This window comes from Pongo pygmaeus, chromosome X (genome assembly GCF_028885625.2).
Source record: "Pongo pygmaeus isolate AG05252 chromosome X, NHGRI_mPonPyg2-v2.0_pri, whole genome shotgun sequence".
Lineage (NCBI taxonomy): Eukaryota > Metazoa > Chordata > Mammalia > Primates > Hominidae > Pongo > Pongo pygmaeus.
In genome coordinates this window covers 106,409,245-106,423,389 of record NC_072396.2, presented here as the reverse complement: position 1 = coordinate 106,423,389, position 14,145 = coordinate 106,409,245, and the positions used below count along the sequence as shown (strand labels likewise).

The 14,145-nt window shown below is 42.1% G+C and overlaps 1 protein-coding gene across 4 annotated transcripts in view; it reads left to right on the top strand.

The window, feature by feature from the left end:
* LOC129025009 (nuclear RNA export factor 2) overlaps window positions 1-14,145 on the top strand; it is a 72,857-nt gene that overhangs the window by 45,679 nt on the left and 13,033 nt on the right. For 3 of the 4 annotated variants that reach the window (XM_054472432.1, XM_054472435.1, XM_054472433.1), the window contains one exon: window positions 7,477-7,572. In XM_054472432.1, the coding sequence (XP_054328407.1) occupies window positions 7,530-7,572 (43 nt within the window). In that variant the 5' untranslated portion in view covers window positions 7,477-7,529. Of the gene's footprint in view, window positions 1-5,996; window positions 6,149-7,476; window positions 7,573-14,145 lie in introns of those variants that run through there. The other variant, XM_054472434.1, reaches the window with a different exon arrangement.

Sequence of the window (14,145 nt, the reverse complement as noted above, 5' to 3'; positions counted from 1 at the left end):
TATTAGTAACAGACAAAATAGACGTTAAGACAACAATAATTATTTGGAATAAAGAAGGCCACCATGTAGTCATGATAGAACATTTATCAAAGAGCTAAAAAGTCTGAACTTACATGCACTCAAAAACATGGCCAAGAAATATATAAAGCACGATGTTCAGAGTTACAAGAAGGTTGCCACAATAAAATATAAAAGTGCACTACTTTAGAGTTGGGGCAGTTCCAAGAAGTAGCAAGATCCAGGGAGTGCCCATGAGCATGGCAGTCAAATAAGAGGTCTTGCGACCATGAGGCTTGGAATCAGACTGGTTTTCTACATGGACATTGAAATCACCCAGGACCGTGACAAGATTAGGTGTAGAAACTCTGAATGAGACATAAAAATCTTTGACCAAAAGACCAACACGTTGGCTTTATTTTAGAAAGCCATCTTTGTAAGATGCCCAGGATGGCCATAAAATTGAATGTGTATTGGTCAGGGATATTTAAACTACAACTAACAGAAAGTGCAAGTCTCGCTGGCTTATCCAATAAGTAAAGACACTTGCTTATATAACTGAGAGTTCAGAGGCAGAGTGAGTTTCATGGTTAACTGAGCCAGTAACTGAAAGATTTAAAGATCCAGGCTAAATCTTGACCCAACCACTGCTGGATTGGGCATTGGATTATTGGATTAGATTAGACTAATTCTGGGCCCACTCTTGGAGCTAAGAAAGTGGCCATATATCCTCAAGCACATGACTCTATTGGGAGGAGATACACTGATGGAGGCCTGAGCCCAGCCAGGAAGGTGAGGAATGTATATTGTGTAGGTAAACAAAAATGTCACCTGCAGGTACAGACTCAAATTATATATACTGCTATGAGCATAGTAACCACAATATTCAAGTCCTTCTTGTTTCCTAATAGAGTGACTCTTCGGGTAACAAAGACGGATATTTTATTCAGGAGCTACCTATATTGAATTCATGAATAGGCAGTTACAAAGCATGAGAGCTCTCCCCTGTGCAGTATATGTTTTGGAAGAACCTCAACAGGCATCCACTGTGGGATGCTTAAATCCCATTTTCATTCTTTTTCAATTCGTCGGCAAAGTTTTCTATTCGCTCTTGTCCTGAGGTGATGCTGTGTCAGGATTATTTGACCAGAGGTAAATGAATTCTTCATATTTACTGTTAAGTTTTGTCTTTCTGTAAACACGCGACACAGATTTCACAAAGATAACAAAGATCCTCAGATTTCAGTATGGAACAACCTTAAAAGCCCTGGGTCTTTAGAAGAAAGTCAGACTCAGCCGGGCGCGGTGGCTCACGCCTGTAATCCCAACACTTTGGGAGGCCAAGGCGGGGTGATCACGAGGTCAGGAGATCGAGACCATCCTGGCTAACACAGTGAAACCCTATCTCTACTAAAAATACAAAAAAATTAGGGCTTGGTGGCACACGCTTGTAGTCCCAGCTGCTCAGGAGGCTGAGGCAGGAGAATCACTTGAACCCGGGAGGCGGAGGTTGCAGTGAGCCGAGATCACACCACTGCACTCCAGCCTGGGCAACAGAGCGAGACTCCATCTCAAAGAAAAAAGAAGAGAGTCAGACTCCTATAATGTACCAAAATTAAAGAACAACCTTTTCCTCTAATGCACACATTTATTCACGCTTTGAAAAGAATATGTTTCCATAACGATACCAAATATGCATATGAAAAGAAAATTAAAAATAAGATAATCACCCAATCTGCGAATATGCAGATTTGAAAATTAATTATCAATATATAAATGGAAGCTCTTAATAAAGACGTTGTAGTATCACATAGACAAGATATGTAATGTGTTATTGCTCATGTTTTGCCTTAGTCTGCATCTACACTGTCAAATGAGCTTAATCGTGTTCACTGGTTCATTATTTGCTAACTCCTTGATTGACTTAGCCAATTGAGCAGTCCAGCCAGTGAGTCATTCTATAACTGTTGATAAACTACGTGATGTTTTAAATCCAAGGATTAAAAGAAAACCCAAACATTATGTATCTTGCATTTTTTCACAGGTTCTAATCACTGATAATAATTTATCAGTGATAAGCTGATCACAAAAAACAAGGTATAAATGCTTCAAACACTAAAAAAAAAAAACAATGTGGCTGACTATGTTTTAAAAATTATCTGACAGTATTTTCCAACAGAGTATCTAGAACTATTTCTTGAATTGCAAAATACAGTTGCCTTGAGCAGATAACAAGAAGCAATCTGGGAAATTTAAAATTCTCTACTTTTAATACATTAGAAATCTTTGAATCGTAATTGCTCATTGTTTTAAATGGTCTTCACAGTGGAGGGGGTTTGGACCAGAGAGCTGCATCTTCACAAATGGCACTGCTCTTGAGTAAACACCCTCTATGGAATCCCTACCTTTTCACTCCTCTCCATCCTTTGCCTGAAGGAAGTTTTCATTGTAGATGTAATTTTGTATTTGTATGTTGTGGTAGTCCTCAAAGAGTGAGCCTATTACCTAGAGCTGTTGAATTTTACCTCGCATTGAGGGGTTGGCATATTGAGCAATTTGCCAAGGAGCACTATCTGCAACTGCTTCTCTTTTTTTCCTATTGCTTGGCACTGACATAAAGTTACTTCTAGCTACGTTAATGAATTTCACAAAGGAACACAGAAAAATAGGTCTTGGATGTAATGCCCGTAATGATAGAGTCCCATCTTATGCTTTCCCTTGTATGCTGTTGCTAGGTCAGTCATTTTTACTTTCTGAAAGTTAATTTACATAGGACACCTAGTTCAGGTGTATGTATCTGTTCAAACCAAAAGCATTAGAGTATTTATGTTTAATTTAACAACGTCGCAACCGTTCTGATACTTAGGGGAGTTCTGAGTAAGTAAGTTCTAGAAAGGCGAGTTCCAGTACTCCCCTTTCTCTCTTTTCTGTGTTAGGTAAAGCCACTCCTCCTAAAGCCACTAGCATGGATCCCCAAAATGTCCACCACAGAACGAAAAGGTAAAAGAAGGAGAAGTTGTTCCCGTTAAATCCTACCATATCACATGCAAGAGAAATGGCTTATCAACCTGCCTCACCCCAGTGAACACAGCGCCTAATAAATTCAGTGCCTAAACTGGACCCCGGACATATGAATCTTTGTCCACAGAGTTACCTCCCCCCACTGTTTGTGTATATTAGAGCACCGACAGACTTCCATTGGTGTAACTTAAAAAAAAAAAAATCCTAACAAAGTCCTGATAATCATCTCAGAGAAAGAGTGAATGCTATGAGTATCAGGTCTGACAGGAGCAAACTATGACTTAAAGTAAGAGTTATAATTAGGATTTGTCTTTTGGTGAAAGAATTTGACCATCATCAATACCGTGTAAGTTCCAGTTGAGCATAGGTGGGCTAGATAAAATTCTGCTGTGCCTTTTACTGGTGATCTGTTCATCTGTATGTAATGATAGAAACTGGGGCCAGGGCAGGTACCAGGTCTTGAAGTAGGCTTCCATCCTGTGACTTTGTGTAGATACTTCCTAAATCCAACTTGAAATTTCATAATAGGCCGTTTCATAAATATGTAGCCCCATTTTATATCCTCTATTTACATGTGTCCCATAAATAATTCTCCAGAATTATCCGAGACCCACTGATTGGCACTTCCTAGTCTTCCATTCCAAATATCATGACTTCAGTCTATGGCCATACCACCCTGAACGCGCCCGATATCGTCCAAATATCATGACTTCCTTTGATAACCTTAGAGCCACAAACACAGCCTGTTGTCCTCACTAGTACATTCAACTTTAACTGTGGTGGAAAATTTGGTCTGTTGAGTTTTCTTCTGCTTATTTATGTAGCCAGGCCACAGTGCGGGAACCTAGCAAAGTAATCCCAACGCTTGTATAGCATTGTTTGCCTCTGCAAGCAAACCAGAAAGACTCCACTCCGCCAAATTTATTTTGGACATGCAGATGAAGCTGCAGTTTCCCACACAAACCAGCAAAACAGGTGGTCGTGAAATTGCGATTAACAACAACTGCAATGTGTACGCTCCTTCTCTTTTCTCTATCCTTTCTGGGGAGACACAGGCAGAATAAAAATACAGTAAAATCTAATTATAATTCAGATTCCATTCATACAAAATTGTTGCAGTTCAGGCCAGAGCCAGGTATGATGTTTTAAAAGTGCTAATCTTTCTCTTTTCAGTAATTTTTTTAAAGAAGGAAATGTTTTCAGCTAACCTCAAACATTTTATACTGACTTTCATATATGCATATTTTATATATTAATGGTAGGTTTATATGTATACATTTAAATGAATCTCCTGAGGTCCTTAATTAGATTCAGCATTGACTGATGCTAATTACTGATAGTACTTGAAATTTCTTAGTTGGTATTTCAAAGAGAACATCCAAGACCTCAACTCTTCAGTAACTGGGTCTGGCTTCCAGTTTGTGTGAATTAATAAGGCTGAACTAAAATTAATTTCCTTTGGAAAACCCGGGGGTGCTCAGAACAGTCTAGCACCATACTGCCTGGGGGAGACAGCTGGTTTGCCACCTGCAATGTCTGTGACCTCTTAGGCAAGTGCTTTAACGCCTCTGTGCTTCAATTTCCTCGTCTGTAAAATTCTGTTATCCTACCTACTCCATAGAGTTAGCACTCTTAAATGCGTTAACCTTTTGGAGTGTGTGGCACATACTAATCACTATACACATTTTCTTTTTCAAATGAACAGCTAAAATTTATTAGGTTTGCCCTAATTTCCTTTGGCCCTGTATGAAATTAAGTAAACAGTGCTTACCTGTGCGGACTGCTTAGGCTCTTGCAGTAGTGTCTACGATTATGGTTTTAGTGAGGACCTTTTTCATTGTGAAGTATTAAATTTCACGTGTTGTTAGAAATGAAACACATAAAATATATTAAAGAGGGATGGGGGGCCGGGAGCGGTGGCTCATGCTGTAATCCCAGCCCTTTGGGGGGCCAAGGCGGGCAGATCACCTGAGGTCGGGAGTTCGAGATCAGCCTGGCCAACGTGGTGAAACCCCGTCTCTACTAAAAAAATACAAAAATTAGCTGGGCGTGGTGGTGGGCGCCTGCAATCCCAGCTACTTGGGAGGCTGAGGCAGGAGAATCGCTTGAACCGGGAGGCGGAGGTTGCAGTGTGAGCCGACATCATGCCGTTGCACTCCAGCCTGGGCAACAAGAGCAAAACTCCGTCTCAAAAAAAAAAAAAAAAAAAAAAGTGAGATGAGAGTAGCAAAAGCTCAAGTTTGTGTGCTGTGGAAGGTTATCTGGAGGACCACCATCTCAGTAATATGGGCAGTCTCAGAGCTCCAGGCCTCATGAACAGAACGGTCTCCTGAAACATGCAGATCAGGAGAACTCTACAGTGGGTGGATTCTACTGTCAGGAAGTTGACCCAAGCTCACCCACCTATCCTGGGTACTTGAGTCTTGCAGGATCCTAAGGCTGCAAGCCACGTGGATGCCACCATCATGTGAACACTACAATTATGAGCCCTACTGATAGGGCCCTACTGGTCATATCAGCACCAAGGGCTCTAAAACTTTGAGGTCATGTGGCCTCTCTTGTCATGTTGCTCCTATGGTCATGTGATGGGCCCAGATCTTCCAGTCACTACAGTATGGTGGACTCCTGAACCCTGTTGCTCACATGGATTCTTCCCTCACCTGGCCATTACTGGCTACCAGCATGTGGAAGTCTCAGCCCTCGAAGTCATATAGATGACCTACTGTTTCGGGTCATGTGGACTGCTCCCACTCACCCCTCCCCACGGCCACAGCGTCAGGCTCATTCCTCTCTGTCACGTGAAGACTGTGAGCTGCCAAACTCTGCAGATGCGTGTGTGGGCAGCCAAGTGGCTCCTGTCATCTCGTGGCAGGCAAAGCCTTTGCGGTCCTGTGAGCACCGCAGCCAACCAATGGCTGTTGTACATGTGGCTCTTATGGTCACGTGAGATTCTGCACCCTCCCATTCACGTGAAGATTGAGTGCTCCGAATCCTGTCAGAGAGGTGCTTCCGGCTCCACACCCTGACTCAGGCGGAAGTTTTACTGGACTCCCGCTCAGATCTCCAGCCTTTCGGCAACTTTCATATCCTGCCGCGCTGGAAGGAAGTCTGGTACGAGTGGAAGCAGCCGGTACTAGAAGTTTACTGAGAATTGGGCTTTAAGGCGTGGCTGAGCAATCTCCAAATAGCAGAGGCTCTGAGGGGGTGGGGTGGGGGGGTGAGGGGGGTGGAGGGGTGGGGATGTGGGGTGGGGGTGGGGGAGGGTGGGGGGTGGGGGAGGGTGGGGGAGGGTGGGGGGGTGGGGGAGGTTGGGGGGGTGGGGGAGGGCGGGGGGTGCGAGAGGGTCGGGGGGTATGGGGGGTTTGGGTGGAGGTAGCGGAGGACTTTCCTAATGTGGCCGAACTTGTGAACACCTGGCAGAGAAACTGTGTGTGCGTGCGTGTGTGTGTGCGCGCAGCCATGCATCTATGTCTGCCATCCGCCTTGATCCTGGACTCACAGGAGCTGTTGTTGGTAGAGAGTGAAGTGAAGGAGGAGAAAACACTGGGGCAGAATGTGGGGCTAGGGGGATAGGGGTAGGGTTGGTAGTGGGGCGGCAGGGATTCATAAACTTGTAAGTCGTTTCTCAGGGGCAGGGCTGTGGAAGCCTGGTGGGATCCGCCCCCCTTCCCGCCCCCACACTAAAAGCCCTACCCTTGCCTGTCACTCTGCCCGATTCACCGTCTGTGCCAGGTGATTCTGTCCTCTGCCGCTCCTCAGACCACGTTGTTATTAAGGACACTCGAGACTGCCTAGATCCCAGTTTGTATAGACGATTCCAGACCCAATCTTAATTTCCGTCTCTTATTTGATTATGTAAAGATTCTCTTTGTTTCCATGATTTATTTTTCTACTAAACCTTCTAAACATGGGCTCAGGGGGGTGAGCGAAAGGGAGAGAGGGGAATCGGGAATTTTTTTTAAAAGAGAATTTGATATTTCAATAAAAGTGTCCAAGTCGTCATGATGTGAAGATTCAGAATTTACTTGTTATACTTTATTTGAACTTCATTGGCTTTAAAAAATACATTTGGGAGTGGGTGACAATTTTTGTGTGTGTGCGCGCGCACTTAGGATCTCTCAGTAGCTTATAGTAGTATAGCTTCACACTCTTTTGTTTCTGATTCTCCCCTCATCAACCCCTGATTTTCTAATGATTGCTTCTTAGATTCCTTCCTGAAAACTCTCTCCTTTTCTTCCTGTGGAAAAGTATAGTGAATGGATTTAAGGTACAATCATGGGTGATAACGTTTGGTACATCATGAAAGCGGTACTGGGTGAATGAAGTTGAGCAAATAGCAAGATTGTGCTTAAACTTACGGGGTTTCAAATATTGCTTGGCAGATGGTTAGAGAATATTGTCACTTGTGATATTTGATATTACATGTAGCTTGAATAATCTATTTTTCTCTCATTTCAGCATTTCCGAGTTCGTTCTATGAGACTCTAGCGTCAGGACAAAGCAACAACAAAATGTGCTCTACTCTAAAGAAGTGTGGGACATACAGAACTGAAGGTAAACGAATACTGTAGGAATTTTTTAGGTGATATGCTAATAAACAACACGAGTCTCAAAGGGAGGGCTACTTTCCCCAACTTGTATGGGAATGGAACATTTTTTTCCACAGAGCATTTGAGGTACCAGTGTTCTTCAGAAAATATTTGGGGAAACCCTGTTCAGACTACATCTTCTAACACTTTAAAACCTTGTGCCTTTGTTTACTCAGAACAATGGAATGTGGGTTTATAATCGTTGTAATCTGTTCTGCTCATTAAGACATTGATTATTGTTCTTTAATTCATTTTATCTTATGTCGTCAGTCGGTCTCTCCTGCTGGAATCTTGCTACCTTTTTACTCTTCAGAGATACTGCCAAGCATGAGTCTGATACCATGGTGGTGGCAAACAATATGTGCATAAATGCAAGTCATTAGGAAGCGTTACCTGTGGCAGCAAATAAAGTGTCCCACTCTTGAAAACAAGATACAACTTACCTGTCAGGACAAGCAGATGCAGTACCGCTCATTTTACACAACAAAAAACCACACTTCTTCAGAACCATTTTATTATTACTTAATAATTACAGCTGCCGTAGTTTGAGCCCCTGTCATATGTCAAGCACTGTGATAACCTCGGCTGTCATGCAAGTTACTGCATTTAACCCTCAGGAAAATCCTGAGGGGGTGTTATTTTAATTGACAGATGAGATATATGAGTCAGGAGAGGCTCAGTGTGTAACGCTGTGCTTATAGGCAACCCCCAAACCTCAGTGACTTATTTCTCACTCCTGCTGCATGTTTATGCCAGGTGCATATCCTTCACGGGATGGTGGATGTTGGGTTTGAGCGATTCTTACTGGAATGACTCAGAGACCCAAACTAACGGAGCAGCCACCATCTAGAAAAGGGTTACTCACTGCGTCAGAGTGGGAGAGAGCCGTAGAGGGTCTCAAACCAACAACCAAAGGTTCTGACCCAGAAATAACCCATGTCACTTGTCACTCACAACCCATTGGCCAGAGCTAGTCACATGCGCGGCCCTGCCCCAAGGAAGGCAGTCGGGTTGGGCAGTCCTGCCAGGTGCCTGGTACAGGGGAGAATGTAAACACTTGGTAAATGGCAGCACTGACTACTGCATGAAGGAATCAAAGCTGGGAGGGATTAAGTACTTGCCTAACATCACATCGGCCGTAAGTGACAGAATCAGGATTTGAATCCACCCAGGCGTGATTTCAAAGTCGATGTCCTTTCTGCTTCTTTCTACGCTGCCTGCTCTTCTCTTAAAGGAAGCTTATAGTAAAAATTCTTTTACATCAATGATGCAATGCCCTCTTCCTTAATCATCTGATAGTTTAATTGAATAGACACGATGGCGCTGGTTAAAAAGACCAGCATTGATAAGCCAGAGGTCTTTTCCAAATGAGGGAATGTATTGGATATTTGAATATCCATTGTATTCAATTATAAAAATAAAACCAGGTGGTAGATGAAAGGACTTTTCATTGATCATTTACTTAATATGGAATAATCCCCATGTCTTTCCGCTATGTTAAGGAAAAATGATAAAAAAAATAGAGCCTACCTTGACGAAAGTGAAAACAGATGTGAGAGAGTCGAACAAAATTGCTAGATGTCAGTGTTTCAGAAGCGCAGGATAATGACAAAATCTCTGGCCACATGGGCAGAGAAAATTAGCGAGATGGTGCGGGTCAGCCACTTTTGGAATGAAGATAGTGTCACACTTACAGTGACAGAAAAGATTGAAAAAGATCACATTATGAAAAGGATGTGAAAATTTGAAAATTTAGATTAAATAGGTGAATTCCAGGGGAAAAAATATATGTAACTTTCCAAACTGAAGGAATAGAAAACCTTGGTTTATTCAATGTATTCTTGACAAGGAATACTTGCAAAGGCAAAATTACTAGCCAAGCCGAATTAGTTACATGAACACAAATAATATAAATCAATTAATAGCAAACTAAACCCAACAATGGGTAAAGCAGATAATACAGCATGACAAGGTTGTGTTTAATCCCAAGCATGCAAGCTGAGTTTAACATTTTAAGAGATCCATAATGTAATCTAACACATTAGCTGAATAAAGGGAGGAGGACAGGACAAATACCACAAAAGATACAGTTTAAAAAAAAAAAGTGTGCAATAAATTAACCAACCGGGATTGAACAACAACAATACCAATAATTCTCAGCAGATCGGTAATATAGAAAGCTATCTCTTTAAACTGACAATGGGTATCAAAACAATAGACCCCATCAGACACCACCCCTAATAGTAAAACATTAGAAGTATTCTCCTTACAATCAGAAAAGGGATAAAGATGACTGGTATGACGAATTCTGTTCAATGTCGTACTGAGTCTAGTGCAGTAAGCCATATGTCATACTAGGCAGTGCGGTAAGCTGTGATACATGCATGCCTACATACATAAATTAATACGTGTATAAAAGTGAAAATAAAGCTGTCAACGTGACTACCTTCATATGAAACTCAAGAGAAGCTACAGAAAATTAAAATTAATAATGGAGATTAACAAGTTTGTTGGATATAAGACGAATATACACAAACCATTGTAACAAAGAAAATACCATCATTATTGTAAATATACCATTTACAACAGAAAACATGTCTTGAGAAATATACGATGAATCTGCTTACTTGGCAACTATTCTAACACTCTTAAACATTCTTATATACTTTCCTGTACTGTGGAGACTAGAAAGTTGGAACATGAAAGGAAACACACATGCACATGACCACACGCATGTGCGCACACTCTCTCTCTCTCTCTCTCTCACACACACACACACACACACACACACACACAGATACACTCTCACACACATACAAGTTACCAGAGTCCCTTGCAGTTAGGGTCCCAAATGGGATATCTGTCGCATCAAGCGTATGTGCCAACATGAGACTCAGAGGTGGAACTGAATAACATGGGAGCCATATGTGGGGTGGAATACCTGTGATGAGGGAGGTCTCCAGTTTTCATGCGGCAGCCATTGCAGAGTTTCTAGAATTCAGTCTCTGTCATGCATGTCAATTAACGGGCAGGCAGCAGTGGTATTTCAGCTGTAGCAGTTCCATCACGTGGGTGGACTTCTCCTGGCTGTGCAGCATCCAGGCCTGCTTTTCTGGCCCTCACAGAGTTTTTGTAAGCTATGTAATATATTTTATTAGAGATATCTTGTTTGTATAAAAGAACTAGAGTGAATTCTGGCATAGGCAAGTTGGGACCTTGATTAACAGAGTACTTGGCAGCAAAATTGGTTGCAAGCAAAAGACCTTGAAGGAAATGGGGATCTGGGATAGATTTGGCCCACAGGGCATAGTTGCTGACCTCTAAGCTAATAAGTTGCTGACCTCTAAGCTAATAGACTCACTAGGTCCCCAAAATGGTGCTGAGTGGGAAGTCAGCAAAATGAGGAGGCAGCTATTGGTAGGATCCTCTGGCAAGCATAAGCCAGAAACTGAGGCTTTAACACAGTTGTTTTCAACCTTGGTTGCACACTGCAATTCACATGGAGAGTTTAAAAATGTGGTTGCCTGGATCTAACCACGGTTCTGCTTTGATTGTTCTGGGTGTGTCCTGGTGCTAGTGAATTGTCTCAGTGTCCCCAAGTGGCTCTAATGTGTAATCGTGGTTGAGAACTGCTTGAACAATTTAAATGATAAGAATGCAAACCTTTTACAATATTTAATTTTAAAATTTTATAATTGTGGTTTCAGAATGATAATATTACAGTAATAATAAATACATAGTTACACTGGAAAATATGAAATAAAGATTCCCATGTAAGACATAGAGAAGATTGTCTTTTTCAAAGAGAAAGGAAATGGGAAAACACAGTGGTAAAGCCGGGGCCACCACAGGTTGTGTCCGGCTTGAAGCTAAACTGCCGGCAAGGCCAGAGCAAGGTATGGATTAAAACTAAGTGTCTGTGAGCCCAGGGCTGATTCAGCAGTGGAGCTTCCTCTGCAGAAGACAGCCACAACCCAGGATGAGCAAGGAAGGGATGGCACAAACTCAACAAATCCAATAATTGGCACTGAGGGAACAGAAAAAATGGAAGAGGCTGAAACAGACATTAAGATAATATTTCCCCAGAGAGACAAAGGAGTGATAAAGGATGAAATTGTGTCTATTATAAAAGAACAGAAGACTGCCCAAGAAAGATGGCTTTTTGAAGGCAAGGATCTCCTTTCACTTCCTCCTGAAACTTCATTAAAACAACATCAAAGGTGAACGAATTATGGTATATCCATCAAGGGGCTTTTACTCAGCAAGGAAAGGTCAAGAACACGGATGGGTCTCAGAAACATTACGCTGAGTTAAAGAAGCCAGACCCAAAGGGGTGCAGCATGTACGAGTCCATTTGTGTGAAATCCTAGAACAGGAAGACGAATATATAGTAACTGAAAGTATATCAATGTTTGCACGGAGCCAAGGGATGAAGAGGAGATCGACTGGAAACCTTTTGGGTTGTGTTATATGTTCTATATCTTGACTGAGGTGGTAGCTAGCCCTAATCTCTGATTTTTACATATAAGGAACCTGGGATCAGGAGAAGTTGAATGAGTCGTCAAAAGTGAGGTTAGCTTATTAATCAGAGAGAAGATATTCACACCTGATTATCAGTAATAAACGGTTTCCATTATGCTGTATATGGGTCGATAGGAAAAGTGTTTCTCCCCAAGCACTTGACAAAACCCTGACCCAGCCATAAACATCCTCTTATACAAGTATAAAGCGTAGGTGTGAAAGTATAACCATTCTGCATTCCAGCCACCTACTTCTACACGTGGTTGACATTCTCACGTGTCCCTTTACCCTGACTTGTTTGTGTTTATATTTACAAATGAAAACAACTTCTCATTAATATTTTCTCCTGAGGAATCATACTGTAATATACAGTTTTATAACCTGACTTTGTTTTTCTTTCCCTTTGTATCATGTGGTGTGACGAGTATTCTCCCTTGTTGCTTATAGTCTGCCACTTAAACCTGAAACATTTCTTGCATAATAATACATTTTTTTTTCCTGAAAGATCGGAAACGGGAACTTAAGCTCCCTACTGAATCCTTCCACATAACCTGTTTCATGCTCTGAGCTTTCTATTTTGGTTCCCTTAACCCATATGTCAGATGATTCCCCACTGGAGCCGGGGCTGCCCTGTTTTACTACTGCCGCTTTGTAAAATACATTAATAGCTGACATGGCAACCGGATGCCACTCACTCATCTCTTTTCCTTTTCATTTCCAGGAGGACCAATAACAACGAATGCAACTAACACGTATTTCTCCCTCAGTAAACGCCAGATGTTGTACTACGTTCTCGACATAGTAATAGACAACTTATTTATAGTGCTTGTTAGGTCACGGGCATTTCTCCAGGTGCTTTTCACGTGTTTCCATGTGTTAACTCACTTAATTTTTACAGTAGCCCATGAGGTAGAAACTGTTACTATCTTTGAGTTAGGGGGAAAACAAGCAAAAAGAACTTGAGTCGCAGCGAGGTCAGTTAGTTGCCTTGGATCATAGAATTTAGCACCAGGATTGAAATCCTGATGGATCTGACCTCAAATCCTAGGCCCATAACCAATAATGTGCGACTCTGTGTCAAGGCTGAAATGAGCAGTACGACAGGGCCCACTCGAAGTCTGCTGGGCAATGATGGGTGTGGTTTCTGGAACCAGTGTCCCGACTCCAGCCTTCTGTCCAAGAGACTCATCATTGCACCCTGTTGCCCTATACCATCTCTCCTTTTCTCGGACTGTGTAGGAACCGTTTCTCTGGTGTTCAACTTGAAGTGAAGTAACAGGGACAGACAGACAAGATGTACATGGACAGGAAGGAAGGAGGGTTTTCAGAGGGGAGCATATCACCAGGATGAATTCAGTTCCCTGGAGGTGTTTTCAATGTGTGTTTCTTTGTCTTCTGTGTACTCACCCTCTTCTTTCTGACCCACACAGCCATCCCTTGGCCTTTTCACCCTGTATGTCAGGTACTCATGCCCTTTCCTTGCCATGTCTACTTCATTGCAAGGGCAGTCATTTCTACTTCTCCCTTTGACAATATCAGCCACTCTCTGGTCCCGTCATCCTTCTGTCCCAAAGAACCTCAGCCGTATAATTATATGTATATATTTAGACAGAGTGATTTATGTAATAAATTCGAAAAGTGAAATGTCTGGATCAAAGTGTAAGAATGACTTCTGAATGGTTAGGCATATTGTAGAAAATTAGACTCACACACGGTTAGTGGAAGTAGGTATTGGTGTAAATATCATTGAAAATCCTTACGAAAATATCACTTTATGCTTAAAAGTACTCGTGTGCTTCTCCTGGGAAACTGTAGAGCAGGGACTCAAAATCTTAAACCCACTTTGAAGCCCTGGCTGTGTACCACTGGGTTTTTTGGCCACCCCTGCTGGGGGTGCTCTGTAACCCTGGTCAACCTGTGGATATTGTTCCATTACTTTTGTGTACAGGGAACTCTCTTACTTTCTTATTTTAAAACTATCAGTTGAAATATTAAAACACCGAGAGGTAAAAAAGAA